The 21,169-nt window shown below is 36.2% G+C and overlaps 1 protein-coding gene and 1 long non-coding RNA gene across 2 annotated transcripts in view; one reads left to right on the top strand and one right to left on the bottom strand.

The window, feature by feature from the left end:
- Window positions 1-633: 633 nt before the first annotated feature.
- BAIAP2L1 (BAR/IMD domain containing adaptor protein 2 like 1) overlaps window positions 634-21,169 on the bottom strand; it is a 43,991-nt gene continuing 23,455 nt past the window's right edge. Inside the window, exons 4-14 of the mRNA XM_075515190.1 lie at window positions 13,082-13,143; window positions 12,912-12,983; window positions 12,441-12,578; window positions 10,912-11,064; window positions 10,282-10,449; window positions 9,483-9,633; window positions 8,053-8,260; window positions 7,666-7,743; window positions 7,150-7,315; window positions 2,014-2,054; window positions 634-1,466 (exon numbers count right to left, since the gene is read on the bottom strand). Of these exons, the coding sequence (XP_075371305.1) occupies window positions 1,391-1,466; window positions 2,014-2,054; window positions 7,150-7,315; window positions 7,666-7,743; window positions 8,053-8,260; window positions 9,483-9,633; window positions 10,282-10,449; window positions 10,912-11,064; window positions 12,441-12,578; window positions 12,912-12,983; window positions 13,082-13,143 (1,313 nt within the window). The 3' untranslated portion in view covers window positions 634-1,390. The remainder of the gene's footprint in view (window positions 1,467-2,013; window positions 2,055-7,149; window positions 7,316-7,665; window positions 7,744-8,052; window positions 8,261-9,482; window positions 9,634-10,281; window positions 10,450-10,911; window positions 11,065-12,440; window positions 12,579-12,911; window positions 12,984-13,081; window positions 13,144-21,169) is intronic.
- LOC142416089 (uncharacterized) lies at window positions 10,384-14,793 on the top strand. The gene is made up of 3 exons (XR_012777626.1): window positions 10,384-10,468; window positions 12,510-12,630; window positions 13,619-14,793. It is a non-coding gene; the product is annotated as an uncharacterized LOC142416089 (long non-coding RNA).

The following is a 21,169-nucleotide window of genomic DNA, read 5'->3' as shown; positions in this document are numbered from 1 at the left end:
TTATGCAAGGTACCATAGCAAATGAGGTGTCCTCAGCCTTGAACTTGACAGGCAGTGTGAGAGGAGGAGGTGGAATGAGTGGACTCTACCTCTGCAGCCATGACATGCTCATCATATACTATTTTTTGATATTAAGTAACTGAAAGGCATTTCACATGACTTGAATTCACTGTTTATAGTAGTAGAAGCAGGCACAACAAAGTCAATATCCATGGGATGCTAGGGGAAGCATGTACATATGTAAAGTAGAATGATTGAGAGCAAGTGACTACTGCATTAATCACTTGCAGTAGTCATGCTACAGACTTCATGGGCAGGTGGGAAATATCACCTGAACTGTACAGTGATAAAGCACCCAATGCTGATGCAGAGTGAAGAGTCAGTTTCTAACATTCCAGGCTAATTTCTGAGATGATGATTACTGTAGGAAAAGTCTTTCAGACAAGCTAGCTCCATTGGATTTAGAAAATCTGGGCCTGAGATAACAAACTGTACAACTCTGCTTGTGACTGAAGTTAAAAGCTGTATTTCACTTAACTCAGATACTGTACCATGCCAGCATTTATGCCATTGCTAGGCTCCTTAACCAACAATTTTAATCGCAATCTGTTTTTTCTTTTGTGGAAGGCTGCAGTAATGGAGTAACTTCAAAGGCAGCTTTTTATATTAGCATTTGAGGAAAAAAAAAATCATTGCACTGGTTTATTATGACTTGTTATAAGACTAAAGTTTGACAACATGTTTTAAAGAAAAAAATATCATTGAAGAATGTGTTGACAGTACAACATTAGACTTAAAATGGGTTTATGTTAACACTTGAAAATTTGTATCTGAACATTAAGCAAAGCATTACAAATTGTCTATTCTTAAAGGATAAATATTTATTTATAACCTAGGGTGTCTGTCTTAAACAAAATAATATATAATCACTTTATACAGGCAATTCTCTATTCTGGAATAAGGCAGTTGTTACATTGTTCTGTTTGGGGAAAAAAAAAAAATCTTTTTCTTATTAGTAAGTGGCATATGCAGGCTTATATTCTAGAACTTACCATTGCAGTTTCCACATAATGAATGCCAAAGATTCAGGTTTGTGAGCTATTAGTTACACTGGTTTACTAGAGTATCCAAACTATCTCCAGTATTTTCACAATTCTCACTACAAAGAAAGGCATACTGTAAAATCAAGCCAAAGTGCTCAAACATTAGCCCAAAGCAACTACCTCATGAGAAAGTATAGGTTTTTTAAAAAAATCAGAACTCCATTCCAATGTGCTTCTATTGTACAGTAATTACATTTAAATAAATTTTTAGAACAAGTTTAGATAGTAATTGTCATTACTGAAAATGTTGTTTATAAGGAAGAAGTACATGTTTATGAACTGTATATTCATCGAATAATTGGTGCTGATCTGTCATTTGTTACTGTTGGTCTGAGTTTCACAGTTGCAAAAGGATTTTCTCCACTGAAAAGAAATGCACAAAAGTTACTAGAAGGCCTGCTGCAATACAAAAGCAAATTTAAGCCATGCAGTTTCTTCATCCAAGTTGTTTGAAGACTAAGTTATGGCTTTAGACTGAAGGATTCTGTGCAACTCTTAGTTTAACTTGAATTTTTAAAACAAGCTTACATATCAAGACTCACTTTGCAGTGATCCAAAATTTGGGAAGTTAACGCCCAGTTAGGTCTGGACTTTTTTTTTTTTTAAACAGCTCCCAGTTTTCAAAGATTCTTGTTTTTAACCCCCAAAGATAGTTTAAGTCCTGCTCCCTGTCAAACTACTGGAGAAACACTTACTTTTCTTGAGAAGGGCCTATGCATTGTATTTTACTTGATGCCACTCTTGAGAAAAGTGCAACCAATTTTAGCCATAATGTTTTACCAATGCCTAGGAAAGGTGACAGTATAATTCAGGAAAAACATCCTTATTTCCCTTCACAATCAATACAGTAATGGAAGCTGATGTAAAAATCCACACAACTAAATTAGTGTAAAAGCTTTAAAAAATATACCTTAGAAAAGGTGGTTTTACAATGCCATTCATATCAGGTTTCTGTAAAAGAAAAAAGATATTTACATAGATTTACAAAGACATGCTACAGGTGATCTCTAAATGGTTAGCCATTTAGAATAATTACTGTGTAATTCCGTTGACCTGTGGAGGGGAGAATTATCTCAGAACATCAAAATTAGAAAGTTAAGCAATGGTCTTTGCATTAGTTGGTTTGGGGTTTTTTTGTGTTGTGCCCACCCCCCAGGTTTAAGATCGGTGATACCTGAGGTCAAGCTGGGTTTTGTAGGTTAAAGGAGCAAATGAAATGTCACTGCAACAGCCATCAACCAAAAGAAAAAGAACAGAACTACTTGCAGTACAAATATCATACCATATTGTTTCTATAGCATAACTTATAAACTGCTAGTTGCCACAGCAAAATGCCAGAACTAGGCTTGGGGCAGCTCTTACAGAGTGAACCCAGCCAGTGTATCTTCATGTAACTGTCAAGTCATGAAGTTAAAAGAGGCAGCAGCCAGTATAACAACATGTTTAAATATTAAAAACCTGAAGTGAGGGCAGATTTCTGATCAGTATTATGTAGAGTTTTTATACAACCTACTGTGTTTAGCTCTTGTTGATATACAAAGTACAAGTTCAGGTATTTCCTGTGACTTTTGTGAGTAGTGGTGGTGAGTAAAAAAGGCAAGAAAACAGCTGTTGGCATGCATGGGTATAGTTTGCATTGTTCGTATGGGAGTGGTACAAAAGGAAGAATAGTTTTGCATAACTATCGGTAGTATTTCATCCTAATGAAACTGTTATGTCTAAGTGTACGATCTGAAAAGACTGTCTTATAGCCGCATTTCGCACTGTACTTCTGTGATGAAGTGTACATTGTTCTTGTGAAGTTAAGCTAACCCAAAAGATGGCAGTGTCGCTCTGTCACAGTGCTGCTACAGGATGCAGCGTTTCAGGTGTGATAAAATGGAAAACTGTTGCAAAGTATTGCCCTTTGCAAGCCTGTTGTGCTATATGGAAGTTTTGGCAAACAGTTAATTTCTACTTTTTTTCCCCTCTAACTTTTAGTAATAATCATACTTAAAAATGACATATTTTAAACTGCAAACTAACGGCATTGCTTCTAATAGGTGTCAGATAAAGTTCAAAGTGAAAATTTGAATATACATTCTTGCGTGTAGAAGCAGGAATGTGCAGTCACCTTTTATGTAGCAGCTTGACTGGTACTAATCATTCCGTCTGTATGGCCATTTTGTTTTCAATACTTAAAATTTCACTGATAAACAAAGGCCTGTAAGTCTTTCCAGTTCAGGTACACCATCTATTGTACCGGTAGTTCCTAGCTACCATAGTCACGGTACCATGATGCAGGTGAAGAAATCTCTATTTACTCAGGACCTAATTCGGCAGGGTTCTTAAGCATGTGCTTGACTTGTGATTCCAATGAAATTGCCCATGTACATCAGTCATAAATAGAATTAGACCTTAGAATTAGGCCTAATTAGCCCTTATAATTAATTAGAGTGAACGAATGCCTGAATTACATGCTACTTCTTACTGAACACCAACCCTCATCAAAGCTCCATCAACTACTAAGTCTTTTTTAGTTGATGGTGTTCTGCATAGTACTGTCCTACATAACACAGCATGAACAACTAACTTGCTAGAACCATTCCTCATCTTTCCTCCTTGAAATCCTGAGCTATTTTTTCTGTGTATTCTGAAACAAAAATAAGATGCGTCAATGAATCATTTCCTGCTTCTGCTTAAAAGACACTGTAAGCATACTGTTTTACGTCTATGTAAATTCTGTATGAGAATACAAACCAGCCTGGTATAACGTGGAGCTTATTTCCAAAGCCTGTGGGGGTTGGTGACTTGCACGGAAGCGGGAAAGACAAGGAAGCTCTGCAACTTTCCAAAAGAATGAAAGTAAATAGTGACTTTGGAGCAAAAACTTGGGTGCAAATGCAGCGACTCTCCTCTACAGTTCTCTTCCTTGCTTTGTGTGGTAACAGGTAAGAAGAATCATGGGGTCATAGTAAAAAGGTAGCTGCTCTGAGTTATGGGGTACCTCAACAAGAGTAGTCATTATTTTATACTCCAGAATTCCTAATTTATTTTTTTTATCTTGCTTTCCCTGTGGAAATTTAGAATTTCAAGAGAGATGTATTTGTTTTCCACTCCTAAGAGGCTATAAGCCCATTCTGGCCTCCAAAGAGAATATACTGTTCTGATTAGAATTCTGTCCTAGTCTGTCAACTAAATGATCTGCCATTCCTCTTGGTTTTTCAGTTCAACAGGAATGTTAGTCCACAAGCCTTAAGTTTATTCCCAACCCCCCTGATGCCACAGAACAAACAAAACCACCCTTACGGTGACTACTCTCGAGAACTGACTGAGGACAGTTAGCCGTACTAGAGACAGCAGCACAGTACAGTGATACTGAGACAATTGAATGGATTCAGTAGTTTTAAAGCGCTATAGTAAGTCACCTTTTACTTGTCACAGGGCAAAAAACTCACTGTACTGCTTGCTTGGCAGCTTCCACAGGCTGATACATCTTTTAACTATTGTGAACGTAATTACATTTGAAGGATGTGTTGATCCCATAGGTCTCAACACCTAGCCATAGAATAAATGGCCCAATGTATAAATCTGCCATTACATAATTGTTAAGGCTCATTGCTTCTTCATCCAAAAAATGAAAACCACAAATGTGTCAAAATATAGATCCTTGTCTTCATAATCATTTTAGAAGTTCCCAGATATTTGATTTGAAAGTGACTGAACACTAAAATTTAGATCTTATTTCTTGATATTCATTTCATGCATTGGAAAATTTTCCTCATAGAAAAACATTGTCCTAGAAACACGACATCACTGCCCAAGTTATAGACTTCCTACACAACAAGGTTCCTTACTGATAAATAAAACCACTTACTTGAATGTGGATTCAAATATGCTATATTCAAATATATAGATGCTAATATGAGACTGTTCTGACAAAAAAAATTGGCTAATCTTTTAATAGGAATATTCAGGTGAAAAAAAAATATCCCAAAACATTACTAGTCTAGCCTAAGTGGGGTAGGATCTCTGACTGAGAGGAGAGCTTCACAAGTCCCTGTCAAGCAACTTTCATCCTTTTTGTTATGAAAGGCTCTCAGCTCTGCTTCTAGTTCTTCCTGCATTTAAGGATCACAGATTTTTCTGTAATGGGAAGCACTAGCCTTTTTCCCCCCCTCCCTGCCAGAGAAAAGATACTTTTTTGTTTCAATTTCTGCATCTGCAAGAGATTTTGGCAGTAGTTAGTGGAAGCGTGTGTCTGTGTTTTATCTATAGCTGCTCTTCTGAAATAGCTGTAGAGTGGCTTTACAAAGCCCAGCACAACCGGAGGGGACATTTCTGAAAGGCCTGTATAGCTAAACCTCCAGCAAATTTTCACATTTTTTATATTTGTAATGTTGAGGTGACCTGTCCTTCTTCTAAGAACTAGATGCAAGTCTATGATGCGATTACAAAAGTGATTTCTTTGAAGACGCACTATTCACTCAAGAAAGAAAATTCATATAATTTCATTTCCTTTCCTCCCATTTGTTAAAATTCTGTCTTTCTCCATGCTTCTGAAATGCAGATAATAGCTTAAAATGCAGATGTTACTGACAATTGATGCAATCTGTGCCATGCTTGTGTCTTTCCAATGGTAGTTTTTTCTGGAGTTCTAGAGTGATGTATTGGAAGTTATTTTTGTTATTCTTAAGCAAATGTTTCTATTTTTACTTATTTAAACACAGTTCATTCTCTTTGCTTGTCAATATAACAAAGACCTGTTAACCCCCTCCAATGCCTCATACCTCTAAGTAAAAAATGCTGTAGATGGGCATGACGTCCTAATAGTAGACTTAAATGAAACAGGAGGAAAGGAGGCTTCTTTGACGACGACCATTGTTTCCTGATGCCTTTCCATTTTACAGGAGTACCATTATAAATATTCTGTCATCCTTTGAACTTAAATGCACTCTTTCAGCAGTAATCAAAATGTGAAGCAACAAAACTTCCAGTTTCTACTTTTTAAGTTGCTTTAGTTAGTTTTACTTCCAGAAAGTACAAATTTACAAAGACCACTTCAATTTCTACTGTATGATTCAACAGATTACTTAGAAAGCAAAAACATCTGTCAGAAGGATAACCCAAAATTTGTTTAGATGTTATATTGATACATAAAATATTGTAGTGATACCAATAAATAATAAAATGTGAATTTTTTAGCTACTGGCAGCCAACTATAGGATTCCTGACTTCCGAGAAGTTTGCTATGGTACCTGCTAATGGAACTTTGCATCTTACTCTGGCACAGTCTCTCAATTTTAGTGGTGACAACTATTTAATATATATATAAAATCACAGAAAGTTTTTTGCTATCAAAATGCAATCTCTTCTTCAAGAGGCTTTTTGAAGAAAGTCTCAAAAACACTTATCACCATTAGATACACATCAGCAAATTATTTAAACAAGCAGCAAGAAAACGACTATTAATTGCTTAATTTGATTAGTCTTCATTTTGAATTATTGCTTGAATGCTGACTTAATAGCAGAAATACTAACTTTATATAGCATTATCTATTCATAAATACGTATTTCCACTCAGCTGTGGCTTTGCTGAATACAGACATTAGTTAGTACATATATCCCTCAGCAACATCCACAAAAACAACACTAATGTTCATGGGGTTGTGTAAAGCATTCCTGAATACAGAGTTTATGCTGTTTTAAATCCCCTATCCCACTATAGCTCTAAAATCACTTAAGGTGATGGATTTGTACTACTTTCTGTAAGAATTTCTTTTCATGTTTCACAGATTTCATTCCCAAGAACTTTGCTAGGCAGAGTAAGTCTCCTAGTACTCTTAGTTACATCCCTGAACAATTCTCCTCCCTTCCCATTACTACAGATGGATTGAAATGCCAAAACCCCATGATACTCCTGAAGACAGCTGCACTGAAGGGCTGCTGAAGTCAAGTACAAGTAGCTAAGGTAGAATATTCCAGGGCCTCATTTAAGAGCTCAGCTAAGTAGGTCAACAAAAGTAAGCAGGGCAGAACATTTGGATTCATGGTATTGATTACGTACCGAACCTGCATTTTCTGGTCTGTCGGTTGGTGTTTTAACAGTAGTACCTTTGGAAGACTCCATTCTTTTATCTGTTTGCAAAGACCCCAGGTAGTCTGGTGGTGGGAGGACAACATCACCTTTTTCCACAAGATTTACAGAACTAATACTTCGGATTGGTGCAGGGCTGCAAGACAGAACCCAACAAATAACATTTTAAGTTCCTATAATACATCTCCCTCACTTATCTTTAGCCCCAGGAAAGCACAAAAGCACATGAGCTGAAAGTTAATAAAGGCATGCAATCCCCTTTAAGTCAGTGGGACTCTAAATTAAAGTTGGGGTGAAGCTAATTCTCTGGTCTTTGTGTAACCATTAAAATATGTTAATGTAATCAAGGTATTATACTACAGACTGTTAGGATGTAGTTACTGTGTATCTTACTGAACAACAAAGAACATGAGCAGAAAAATAACATTTTTACTAAATGTTAGAGAAGATGTGGGTATTTCTGCAAGTCCCACCCAAAATGTTTACCTTGGCACTGGGACAAACGCTTTTTCTTCCACTGGTTCTTCTAGTGGTCTAGTATACGATGATGGAAACCATCCTTTTCTGTAATGGGAAAGTTTTTCACTTTCATATTATATAAAATTGGAAAGATCTTTCAAAAGACAACAGTGGACAAACCAGTAGACTCAATAAACTGAGATTTAACTTTTAAAGATCCGATTTCTGATGATACCAAATTAGTGTACAAATTCTCCCTAAAATAAGTGCAGTGCTTGTCCTTACAGAAAGAGTCCCCAGTCAATGACAGCCAGCAAAAAGGGTGGAAAACCATTTACTAATACCTGCTAACGAAATCTGAGGAGACACATTTTTCCTTCATGTTCAAATTGGGTAATATATTGATTATCTTACACTTTAGTTGTGTCATGTTCCCCATAAAGCCAGCCATCCTTTTCTTCAGCTACAAGAAGTGTGATGATATCCCCCTGTGCAAAGCTAAGCAACGTCTTGTTACTTCCAGCAGTATGTGGGAAGATTGTCTTTACTTTTTGCCTTTTCATTATGTTTAGTCCCGTGGCAACAGAAGTTGAACGCGATAAACTGGCATCATCTGAATTCTCTGTCAAAAAAAGAAAAACAAAGCAAAAAAGCGCAAAATTAGCCACACACTAACAAAATTAAATACAATTAGTAGTCTGACAGGAAAAAAAAAGTAGACAAAGGAATACTCAAGTGCAAATCAAGTTCTGAGACTTTGTACTGCTTTGGTTTCCACTTAGACACCTCTCAATTATCTGTCAGTGTTTCTTATCACCATGAAGTTCTTAATAGCATGTCATTTATACACATCCCCCCCTCCCCCCAATAAAGTTGAACCAACAGACATAAAAAGTTATGTAAGTTTTAACTTGCTACTTTTTTCCTCTTTTGGCATGAAGAATGCTAAACGGTCACAGCCATAAAAGACCTTTGAAAATTTTCCATTCTAAAAAAATGTAACTGTGTATAAGTCCAAGATTTCATTTTCAAATGTGCCTAGTGCTCAACTTCAACTGAATCGATGGGAGTTGCAGATACTTGGCACTTTGCAGACACCAGCTGTTTACCAGAAGACAACCTAAAGGAGGTCTCAAAATTGTATGTTATTTGACCAGTACAATATATTGTAAATGCATTTTTAAGGAAGAAATGCTGGAATTGCTATTATCACATTGAACAGTTCTGCATTTCTTATGTTGTGATCTAGGCTTAGTTCTTTCCCTTCCTTCCCTATAGCAGAGAAAGTGTAAAAAAAAAAAAAAAAAAAAAAAAAAAATATATATATATATATATATATTAGAAACTGAGAAAACAAATCTTAATAGGGTTTTACATTTCAGGAAAGAAATACAAGACTGTGCTCATTTTGTTCCATGTGCATTCTTCCCTAACTGCTACATGCCCTTAAAGGAAACCAAAGACTGTAATAGTAGTTTATGTTTATTTGTGTGCACTGAAATAATCACTCAGATATATCTTGTTCAAAACTATAGAATGTATTCTTCTGATAAGATTGGAAGTCATAAGAGCAGTTAAGCTGGGTTAATCAGGGACACACAGAAAGTGATTAAAATAGAATCTACCTATCTTGACCTGCATTTTACTGCAAACAATTCTTGTCTTCCTGTAACACATATTTCTCCTGTTCAGTAACTTATATAAATACTTTGTAAAGACCATTTTCTACTCCTCTATACGTCCTGGAATTCACATCATCATAGCAGTCAAGAAGTCCTAAGATAAATTCGAACACTATAGCATGTCATTTACACTTACATAGTCTGCAGCAAAGTGACACTCACCTGCTGAATTATTTAGTTTTTCAGACGATGTCTTTGGAACCGTTGCAGGATTGTTAAACATATCAACTAGTGGACTAGTGTACGCCCTGCCTGTAGGGGCAGGGGGCACCTTTGATGCATTTTCATGATGAGGATAAAAATCATTTCCGATCTGGAGTCACAAAAACAACAGTATCACAATACTGAGGAGACAGCGACAACTTCTTTGCAACATTGAATTCTAGAAAGCAATGCTTAAATATTCCCAGTTAGGGAACATTAGGACAGTTACACCTAATGTTCAGTTACACTCCAGATTTTTTTAGAAGTTTACTAATATAATTTAGAAATTCAACAACTAATGGTGACACAACATGTAAGTAGGTAGAATTTAGAATTTAATCTGCACTCTAATATGCTAATAAGAATCATGGAGGGAAGAAGGAAAGGAAATAGAAAATAACATTTTGTTTAAGTTTATATTGAACTACTGAGTATGTAATTACTATTACTTGCAGATAGGAACGTAGGAAATTGAATGGTTAGAACAAAAGTAGCCCTGAGGCTGGGCTCTGCAGAAAAAGTCCTAAGCACCCAACTGAAAACTGAGCCTTGTTTGGATATGTGTTTCTGCTTACCATACTGTGTATTCTTCCAGTAGCACAGCTTCAGCTCAACGACTTCGCTTTCATACCCAACCCCACTATATTCCAACTGAAGTACATTATAGACTTGATCCCAAATGCTTAGGTACAAAAGAAGCTAGTAAAGCCACTCCCATTTAAGAGAGAGAACCTTTAACCACCAAAGAACAACATACCGTGGTATTTCTCTCTATCATTGGTGAAGGGTGTGGAGTTCCTGATACTGGAGTAGAGCCAGGTGTCCTTATTTCGTCTATCATCATTCTGACTTTTTCAGGCACTTTGGTGGCATCACTACAGATTTCCTGCCACCCAGGCAGCTTGGATTTTAGGAAGTCTGCACACTGCATCCAAGTTTAAAAGGTACTTGTCAAAGACATGCTTTTTCATAAAATTGCACACACCTACTTGTTAATTTTCATTATACTAAAATGCTAACACCAGCGAAATGGAAGTCTTTTCAAAGATTTTTGTATGTAATACCTCTTTGAAACAAATTATACGTTGTAGAAAGAGCCTGTCTTTTTCAGGGTCAGATACTGGAAATACCTGATCAGTCCATACATTTTTTTCTTAATATATGGTTTTTAAAAAGTCAGAGTAACCCTTTATTGTTGCTACAATACATTTAAGACAATGTTGCATTGTAAACATTTTCTACGGACTGATTACAACACTTGCTGGGCACTACAGTGTTCCTTAGCTATTTATGGCAGATGATCTACACATACTGCAGGAGATACTTAAGATCTCCTATATGATTAGATTTCAGGCATTTAATTTCTGTTTACACTCATGCCACTGACCTGAATGTGATAGAAGTGTATGTGCTGGGTAAAGCTGCAGTGCTTGTCAACCAGAAAGCAGAATCTTCTTTTTTCTTCAAGGAGAGCTTCTCTGCAGCCTTCTGCAATAAATCTCTGAATATCACTCTGTCGAGAGCTCACGGTTTCTAAATACTAAAGAAAAAAACCAAATCACATACAGTATCTGAGTTTTATTTGATACTACATCCAATTACTGAAGCAAACTCCAAAAGCCTTAGAAAAAGTTTTTGGAAGGGTGAGGCAGGGTAGGGTGGCTCTACTTCCAAGCCTTTCTCTTTTCATGCACACACCTAACTTCGCCAATCTCATCAGGTAAATGTATATTCTTATCACAGGCAATCAATAATCTATTTAGGGGGTGAGGAAGCAGAGGGAAGTGAAGCAAAACGAGAAACAGTCTTTTAGCCTCTAAATAAAGTGCTGCAGTAAATAAGAATATGACATCAAAGCAGCAACTGTGCTGAGCAATTTTAAGGCCACAGGTGTTCTGATTAGACTAATTACCTTCATCTGCTCCACAGCAGTTCCATTGACTCACACAAGGCTATGATGAATCTCTACTTCATTTCAGAGGGGGAAAATGAGTTACTAAAAAGACTAAACTATATTTGTCTGAGGTTATGAGGATTCATGGCTAAACTGTAATTAAATGCTAACCCTTGAATTCTCAGTCCAATACCTTAAAAAAAGGAACTGTTATGAATGCAGGTTAAAAGATAGGTAATAAGAAATAGGAACTAGTACTATTTATGTTCACTGTACTGTGTTATAAACAAAGCTTTCTCTGAAAAGAAAATTAAAATAGAAAAATGTGGAGGAAAAAAACATATAAGCTAGCACAAAATAAAAGTATTGTGCAAATAAAAATATCAATGGCAAGTATTTTCCGAGAGATACATGACAACCAGAATATGACTTACTGTTTCTCTTCATTGCCTTGCCATTTCTTATTTCGCCTCAAGATGGCAATGCTGTTTTAAGATCAGTAGGAAAGGTAATAAGTGATAACAGAAGTTGGCATTCGCCTACTTGGGGAAATTAATTTATAGCAAATTACTACTGAATTTGCATAGCATAGCTGACTCCCTCTGTAAACCCCTGCATCAAGGTGTAGTTACAGAGGTACTTAAAAAAAAAAAAAAAAATCAAGTAGTGGTCATGGGATGAAACCTAGAAACTGAAGCAGAAGTCTCTGAATACGTACAGCAGCGCAGTCCAGAGCTTAATTTCAACTGGAATACATACTCTAGGAGTGCCTTTAATATAAACCAACTTTGAGGAACCAAAAATTCATGTTCTTTGAAATTGTAGAGTTTAACTGTTGCCAAACAACTTACAGAGGAGTTATGTGTATTAACTAATACCACTGCATATACAAAAATTGTGGTAAGCTTCAGAAGTCAAGTTTTAAAACAGACTCAGATATGACCTGTAATAGCTTAACATTTTCTGTTGACCAGGTCTCATACAAAGAAAGAAACAAATAACTTAAGAGACAGTACACTGACCTCCATTTCTTTATGCTCATATTTCATTACATTTCGTGCTCCTTGGCTTTTCCTTCTGATTTTTTTCAGCTCGGCCTGAGACTTCTCTAAAGAATCTAATTTGCTTCTGTGTTCAGTTTGGTACCTCTTTAAAGTTGCCTGCAATGAAAGCATTTAAAACATCTCATAATGCGCTCAGCAATGTACCTGGGTAAGTGACTAAAAAGCATTACTATAATCTATGAGGTATCGCTAATACACATCAAATGAGTTAGGCAACTGCCTTTCTCAACTTTAGTTTAAAAATGCCATTAAGTCATACATTGGTTCCCTTTTTAACTCAAAATAAGCATGAAAATTTTGGCCATGTTTATGTATCTAAAGCTCAATTCTAACGTATTGATTAATTAACTGATAGGGAACAATTTCTGAAAAATTCTTTGGCTAGCAATAGATAAATAAAATACGACTTTTAGAATTGAATGTACTTACGTTCATGTATTTTACATCCAGGTCTGTTTTCTTCTCCAGTTCTGATATAATTTCTTTATGAAATTTTTTGAACTTTAAAAGCAAATGAATGAAGGGTTATTAAAAATTGGCAAAGGTAATTTATAATTTCAAAAGGAAAATAAATTAGAAAAAGAAATTGTTTAACTTACACTCTCCTCTAGACTGTCATTAAGTTTCTTGTGTGTTCTTGAAATTTCTACGAGAACTTGGCCTGTTGACAAACATACAACCCTATTTGTTTCTTTCATAGAGTTCTGAAGTTAGTTAACAAAGAGCAGTAATAAAATATATTTAACTAATACATTTATTAACCAGAATATATTTAAGAGCGACAGGAAATTTCTTGCTGTTACTCATCACAACAGTTTAAATAAATAACTAGATCTGGCCACAGACAAACCAAGAAGCTCATAAATGACAGAAGAATAATTAATCATGCATTATTATGCAAAACGGACATGGAGTGCCAGACAAAATAAATACTTCCTTCTCTCCAGAACAGCTCATATTGATTTAGTAACAGCCTCTTTTCTTGCCAAGTCAGAGAACAGCACACAAGAACTAGAGATAGTTGTTACTATCCAAATAGCTACTATCCATTTTTAAGTCTGAAAATTAAACTTTAATGTTTATTAACTAACTGCACTTTCAGAATTAACAAAGTAACCTTTCACATTCATTCACAGCACACCTGCTAAACCAGATCTGATCCATATGCTGATTAATTTCCCACGCTGTTTTATCAGCAATTACAGCCTGACTGTACGGCATTAACTAACAGCCAAGAAGCAGCAGATTTCTCAGCATCCTCTCAACAGATCCTAAGTATGCCTGTTATGCTCTGCTGTCTTCCAGCACAAAGTTACACAGCTTACTCTTAACTGCAAGCAGTTAAAAGCTGGACTGTTTCATTTTGCTTTAGAAGGTTATAGAAGAAAAACACCTAAATCCTTTGGGTGTGGTTCTATGTGCAAACCAATGTAAACTCTGCCTGCTGCGGTCCTGCCCCATATGCAGACAGCCACATCGTCCTGCTCTGGATACAGATGGCCACATCATCCCCACTCCCTTCTTTGTGCTGGCACTGACGCACTGAGTGTGTGCCAGTCTTGTCTGGGAGATTGCAAAATACTGCTGAGGAGAGTAGCTGGAAGTGTCCTGAAGTGCCCAGTTTGACTTCACCCAAATTAGACCTGTAGACAGTTACCAGGTCTCAACCAGGAGCCTTTACAAAAAACTGAAAGTGCCGGGGCCACGATCAGATTCCCAAACTGTGTTGCATCTGAAAGTCTTGACTAGAGATGTGTTTTACTGTCATTCCATTTCCGTAGCAAGAACAGCAGGTTCAGTTCCACAGCTGGTTCACCAGCATGCCTCCTCCAGTGATCTATCTATTCCTCCATCAACCTTGCAGTTAGCCCACCGTGAAGTATTTGCCATGCAGGTGCTTGTAGTATTAAACCTGCAGTAGTGCTGTCCTAATGTATAGGCAGGCTTTACAAAGCTGCACAATAATTCTGTAATTCTGATTACATATCACTGGCAGAGTCACTGCATGGGACTGCTCTCTATGTCCCCTCCTATTTATTATCTTACGCGATTCTGTTTCCTTTTTTCAAAGGAAAAAAAAGGATGCATTAACTGTTCAACACGCTGCTTTACAAATCTTGTTTTCTACCATCTGTATTCTTTGAGAACCCCTCCTGAGTTAGTCAGCAAAGACTTACCATCCTATAATGCTTCAGATCCTTCAGGTGCACACAAAAGCTCTCAAAAGGTGCAGATAATTAAAAAAATTGGCTAAATAAAATGAATGACAGAACTTTTCGTGAGATCCTTCTCATCTTCTCCTTTCTCAGCATCTCCCTAGCCATCAAAACCTGTCTCCCCATAGTACAGGTAACCTTCCCATATAACACAGATGCATTCCCATAGTGCCTGGGTATGTATTATCGTCTTTCTCCCTTCTAATATGTCATTCTCAAGTTTTAAGACATCTCAAAATTTTAGTTTCTTTGAAATGAGAACCATATCTCCTGTCCTGTGAAGCAGTATGACACAGTAGATCTTTAAATAATGTAAAATGTGGGTCTGTGTTGTTGTTTACGGGGAAACATGAGGCAGTTCAGGAAGAAAGACATACGTGTCTCCTGACTTTTCAGGGATCCCTCTTCATGCCCCAGTCCCCACCGCTATGTCTCTGCACAACAGGCTGCAGGAGACTTGGAAGAAGGAATCAGAATACAATGAGAACAGTCAACCCCTTGATTAGCAAGAAAAAGGAATTTGCACTCAGGATGGTAGATGGGAGAGACAGAGGGGTGGTGGTTTGTTTTTGTTTTTTTTTTTTTTTTTTAAAAATATATATATATATATTGTTTTTCTGAGTCCTTCTGTACAGCCTACAGAGTGCTATGCTTTTTTTGTTCGTCTTTAAAGTTGCTGGTGACTACAGAAATAAAAATACTATGAGAAGGGAGAGGTGCTATAGTAATTAGTTGCTCATATGCAAGAGAAAAGTAAATACAATGTAGTTACATAAACACTTGAAGTAACCGACATGAGTAAGCCACCTTGTTATTTTAAGGCTGTAGAAGTGAATGCACTTCAGTCTACAGTGTTTCTGTTTCACCAAACTCAACTGAAAAGATACATTTTAGACTGTAATGGGATTTTAAAATTAGGAGAGTTTTGTAAACACTTGTCTGCAACTTAAAAAGGAAAACAGTGTTAAATCAGGAAAAAAATAATCAAGAAATACAAATAAAATTACAAAGTTTGTTTGGTTTTAAATAAGCCAAGAGAAGTTAAAGAAGTTCAGGGTGAGCATTGAAATGGCCCTCAAAAGAATGCCCTTAGAGATTTTTGTTCTTTTTAACATTAACTTATTCTCCCTCTTTGTAAAAAGTACGTTCTGAGAATCTGCTGCCAAAGCAGCACGCTTAGCTAATACTTGGCAATGCTAACCACGGCCAAGCCTAGCGCTCCACGTACTGACAGACATCCAACAACGTCGGGTATTGACTCAGCTCTTGCATCGCTCTTTCACACTCCCTTCCTCTGGCCTGCCCTGCCACCACAGTGTAAACGCTCAGTAAAACAACCCATTCACCTGGTGCGTCAAGAATGGAAAACCTGACGCTCGGAGGTTGTTATTTTTGTCTCACACAGCACTTGAACTGACTGCAGCCTTTAAGTCTTTCGGCTTTGAATGCTTGGTTAGAAACAGTTTTTTTCATCTTTATTACAAAGAATACGGCCAAAACATATCCTGAAATGAAGAGAACTTTAAAAACTACACTTCCTTCTAAATGGTTTGTGCTGGATTATTTTACAAGTTTATTTTAGAGTGTTCTAGAACACTTTTAAATAGTATTTTTAGGTATCAGTGACTGTACTTCTGATTGCATTTTCTTTTTCTCTCAACCAAAGACTCCCTGTATGCTGTGCATCAGGCAAAAGCCATTTTATGCTGGACTCCCCTTCCTGCCACCAGTAATCCACAGGCACTGTATGTACTGGCTCACCCATTAATTTCCTCTGTCATGTTTTGAATCAACATCTTGAAAAGAACCCATAGTAAGCACACTCTGACCTATGAAGATTTAAATTATAGTTTAAATTACAGGTCAGATTCTGCACTTCAAATAGAGAGAACATTTCTACAGTGAACATGTACCATGTTTTTTTATTGCCAGTTTAAGATAACAGGTTAGCCACATTTTGATGGCCCTACCAGATAAGGTTTATACAAGGAGACATGTTTTTGTAGAAGACTAATTCAGGAAAGGCAAAACAACCCCTAGCCTACATGTAACAGTGTCCAAGTGTAACAGAAATTGAACAACTTCAATATAATATTTTGATTTTAATTACAATGGTGAATTATAGAATAGCTCTAAAGACAATGGGTTACTCTGGATTAATAACAGCATAACCTAAGGCCAGGCTCTAACATTCAGTAATTATTCATCTTGTAAAAAGGTACAGAAAACTACTTAAGGTGAAGACAAACATGTATTTCTCACATCAACAAAAAATATTTTGCTATGTATTGAAGCTGCTTATGGTCAAGCTTTATATATGAGAGCTCATAATACACAATAACCAAATATTAACCTTGTCATCATTTATTGGCAAACCCCAAACCTATCAAACATAATGACTTGACTAGAGTGCATGATAACAGACCACTTCAGTCCAATTTGTGGCAGGCATACTGTAAACTTGAACCAGTTTTAGGCATCATATTATGCAATTAATAAACCAAAACCACTGGTCTTGATGATAAACATAACTATTAAAATATTTGCCTTTCAAAGATACTTTTTTCTGCTTTCCATTCCCCCACACCCTGGATGTGAAACCTTTCTGACTAAAAGACTAGAGGTACATTAAATATTCCCACATTTGTTTTAGAAAACAAAAACGTAGTTGTAAATGTTTATAGATACTTGTTCTGTTCTTTTGCTATTACCTTATAAGTGCACTACTGGGAAGAGAAGATACAATCTCTTTCAGATAGGGATTTTGGGGGAACATCTCAAATACCTTAAATAACTTAAAAATAAAACAAACATTTCTCATGTATGGTTCTTGAAACTATGCTGTGGAATACAGCTATAATCTGAAATATGACCATGAACGGTAATGCCAAGTTCCATGGTAAATTTATTTTAGTTTCAAATAGGTTCAATGCACAGGTAGAAAGATTTTTTAAGCTGAAACTTCAGGAATTTGTGGAATATTTTTAGGCTTAACCAAGGCTGTTGGTTGTATCTATATTTTCTGTTTAGAAAATAAGACAGACTAGAATTCCATTAATGCTGTTGGGTTTGTTACCAAAAAAAAGAAAAAAAAAGTCACTAACCCAAAATGTGTAACAGTTATTTCTCCATACACAGCATTCCATGAGCAAGAAGACATCCTTAAAAGACTGTCTTCACAGTAGATGAAAAACAAGGAAAGCAATTTCTAACAGAAATACTCATTGGAAGGCCAGAATACAGAACTTCTGCAGCAGTTAGACTTCAACCTCACTGTTTGCACTGGGTGATTATACTGGTTATTTATCTTTTTAGCTTATGTTGACTGTTCTTATGAATAGAAGACTAGAAGCATTAATTCAAGTTAGAAACAAAAATGGAACTCAATCAATAGAGTTCTGTCATAGAAACAAATATTAACAGCTACCAACAAAATCACTTAACCTTTTAAAATACTAAATAGCCATAATAGAATCAATAAAAGTATTAATTGCATCACCTTACTTGAAATATACTTCAATTTTGTTTTATTTAGAGGTGGTCGCTCTTGAAAAATTTCAAGTCTCTTAGAGAGACTTTCTTAGATGTCTGGGAATGGACAAAGTGCTTAATATCACTCATTTATCTCCTGTTGTCCTATTTTGCATTCAGGGCAGGTCTAGTAACTTCATGTCTTAGAGATGAAACCACATAATTGTTTACATTAAACAAGAGAATGAAAGGCTGAGTCAAAGCTACACATGGAGACAATATAGTTCAAGTGTATTATTAGATGCCATTTCTGTCAAGATGCTCTCTTTCTTCCAAGTTACCCTTTGCCCAGAAGAAAGGCATTTATGACAAGGGAAAGTTAGAAACAAAGTCCTTTGAAGCCAGCAGCCCCTGAAAGGTAGTAAAACAGAAAGTTTCAAAGGAATACAGTATAACAAGTAAATATGATTGAACAAAACATCTGTTAAGCCTCAAAAGTGTAAAATTTATCATTCTGTCATAGGAAGGATTTATTGCAGAAGGATGTAATTATCCAACAGATGCTTTAAAGAGGCAAAAAGCCTTAATGGAATTTAATGTGAAAGAATAAAATCATAAGGAAGGACAAAGTAATGTAAAACTTCCCAAGCTCTAACTGTACTTTGCTTCTAATACAATTTGTCCAGAAAGCTTTAAAAAAAACCCACAATCTGTAGAATTAATACTAATATGCACATAAATCAATAGGACTAGGTCAAGTCTGCCTTTCCTTACTGCATGAACGAACATGAAATAGGAAGCAAGGAGTAAATCTCTGTAGTTCATTTTATAAAATGTCATTGACACATGACCATTCAATGCCATTTTGTGAAGGTGACTGCAGAAGGTGAAGAATAAAAAAAAAAAAAAAAGAATAAAACCTACAACAGAGAAAAGGGGAAGAGATTTCAGAGTATAATAAAGTATCTAAAGTCCACTATACATACTAGATGTAGTGCCCTGAAGCAGCACCTCCAAATAGTTATGTTTTGATAGAACAGCAAATAAATAAATAAAATATGTAAACAAAACAAAAATAGAAGCAAAGAGAACTTCACATTCTAAATGGCATTCTCAGATCAATTTTTATTTTTAAATACGCAGAGTTCTCACTAAGGCTGTGAACAACAGGTATGTTTCTGCGATATAACAAGCAAATAAGTTAATTAATTTAAAACAGATTAAACACAGATTAAAGGAAATGGGAAAAAAAAAAAAACAACAAACCAACAAAAACCCTCCACGACACAATGGCTGAAATCTGTGTATTCAGGTACGAATCCAGTAAAATAAAATCCCAAAGTGATATTGATTATGAACCATGAGGAATGAAACTAAACATTATGATATTATTGGACATGTAAATAAAATTTAAAGTACTATACAGTTAAAGATATATAAAGATATAAAAATGTAGTCCTGTTAACAGCATGAGTTGTCAAAGTTGTTTACATTAGGCTCCCACACAAAATAAGATGCAGCAATTATTCATTTAACATACAGTCTCATGCTTTCAGCTCCCCTTTAACTATGTAAGCATTTTATATGAAGTTGCTTTCAAAGCATCATTTCTCATCTAAAGTTAGCTCACAATATTTCAAGTAATTATCTGAAACTGATTTCATGCTCAGAGTTAAAAAGTTTCAATTTTTCCATAGCTCAGTTTTATCACTATTTTTTCACAGGTTCCATTACTCTAAATATTTAAAGTCATTTTAGATATTTTACAGTCTCATTGGTACAGAAGAGATAAACAGTCTTCCAAAGTTCGTAAGACCCTGGGAGATGCCTAAGTCTAAGTAGGATAAATAGGTAATAAATAGGATTGTACAAGACTGTTGCTAATTTTGTGAATTGGGCACCTATAGTGTTAGGTGGTGATGAGCTCATAGTGCTCTCCTTTCTCTTTCTCATAGGGCTTCACTGCCTGTGTTCCTCATATGGCTCCCTGGTGAAAAAAATATACTCTAGCCCATGCACAGAGTTTTTTGTATGTTTGACCACAGTCAAAGCTTCATCTGCTTAAAAATCAAAGGGGGGGGGCGGGCGGGTGGCAGGAGGAGTAAAACAAAGTACTATGGCCTCTGTTTTTATCCAGTCACATAATTTCTTTCCAGCTACATCATAGCCAACATACTTTACCAGGAGTCCATAGCTGTTTTTATCAGCAGAGACTGCTTTCTATCTATTTGTATCTCACTGACGGCCTGTTCCCTCTGCACCAGAGCCAAATACATCAGGGGAAAAAATAGAAAATAAAGGTAGCTAGTAGCAGGCTGCCACTGCTGTTTTCTCTTGGTCATCCTCTCTCCTAGCAAGCTTCTTGGACCCAGGCAGGAGCATACAGCTGACTGGATAAATTGCACTGGTGGGGACAGCTCAGCCCTGGCCACCACCTCCTCAAGGACCTCCGTCTTCTAGTCACAGGCTTATGTTGTGGAACTGGCTGGAAAAATGCATTCAGGACCAGTTATAAGATGATTGCTGAGATTTTACCCAAAATGAATTTATATCTCTAAAGGGAAAAACAAAAAGCCTAACCACCAATTCTCAGCAGCTTAGCTGTATATTATTTGGAATAAAATTTGCTAGAACACACGCTTGACAATACTCTCTTTAACACTTCCCCTGTCGTTAGATTACACGTTGCTCTCAGTGTGAGGAATATAATCGAAGAATCCTGCTATTCAAAAACCCTTCTCCCATTTCATAATTAGACAAACAGTGAAGGGATATTGCACAGTTCACTTCTACTGTAGTGGCCTAGCACCTCTCATTTATGATAGCATTTTCTTTTGTAGTTCAGGATCAAAATTATGTAGTGATCTTTTCTTTGCCCTAAAACTTTGTTGATGATCATGTGAAAGAAAATAGTGTAAGACTGCATAATGAAGTACTTTCCCAATACATCAGACAGAATTAGAATTACTTGAATTGAAATTATGACTTTTCTTTAAAGCT

This window comes from Mycteria americana, chromosome 12, assembly GCF_035582795.1.
Source record: "Mycteria americana isolate JAX WOST 10 ecotype Jacksonville Zoo and Gardens chromosome 12, USCA_MyAme_1.0, whole genome shotgun sequence".
In the NCBI taxonomy this organism is placed as follows: domain Eukaryota; kingdom Metazoa; phylum Chordata; class Aves; order Ciconiiformes; family Ciconiidae; genus Mycteria; species Mycteria americana.
This window is presented reverse-complemented; position numbering and strand designations above follow the sequence as displayed.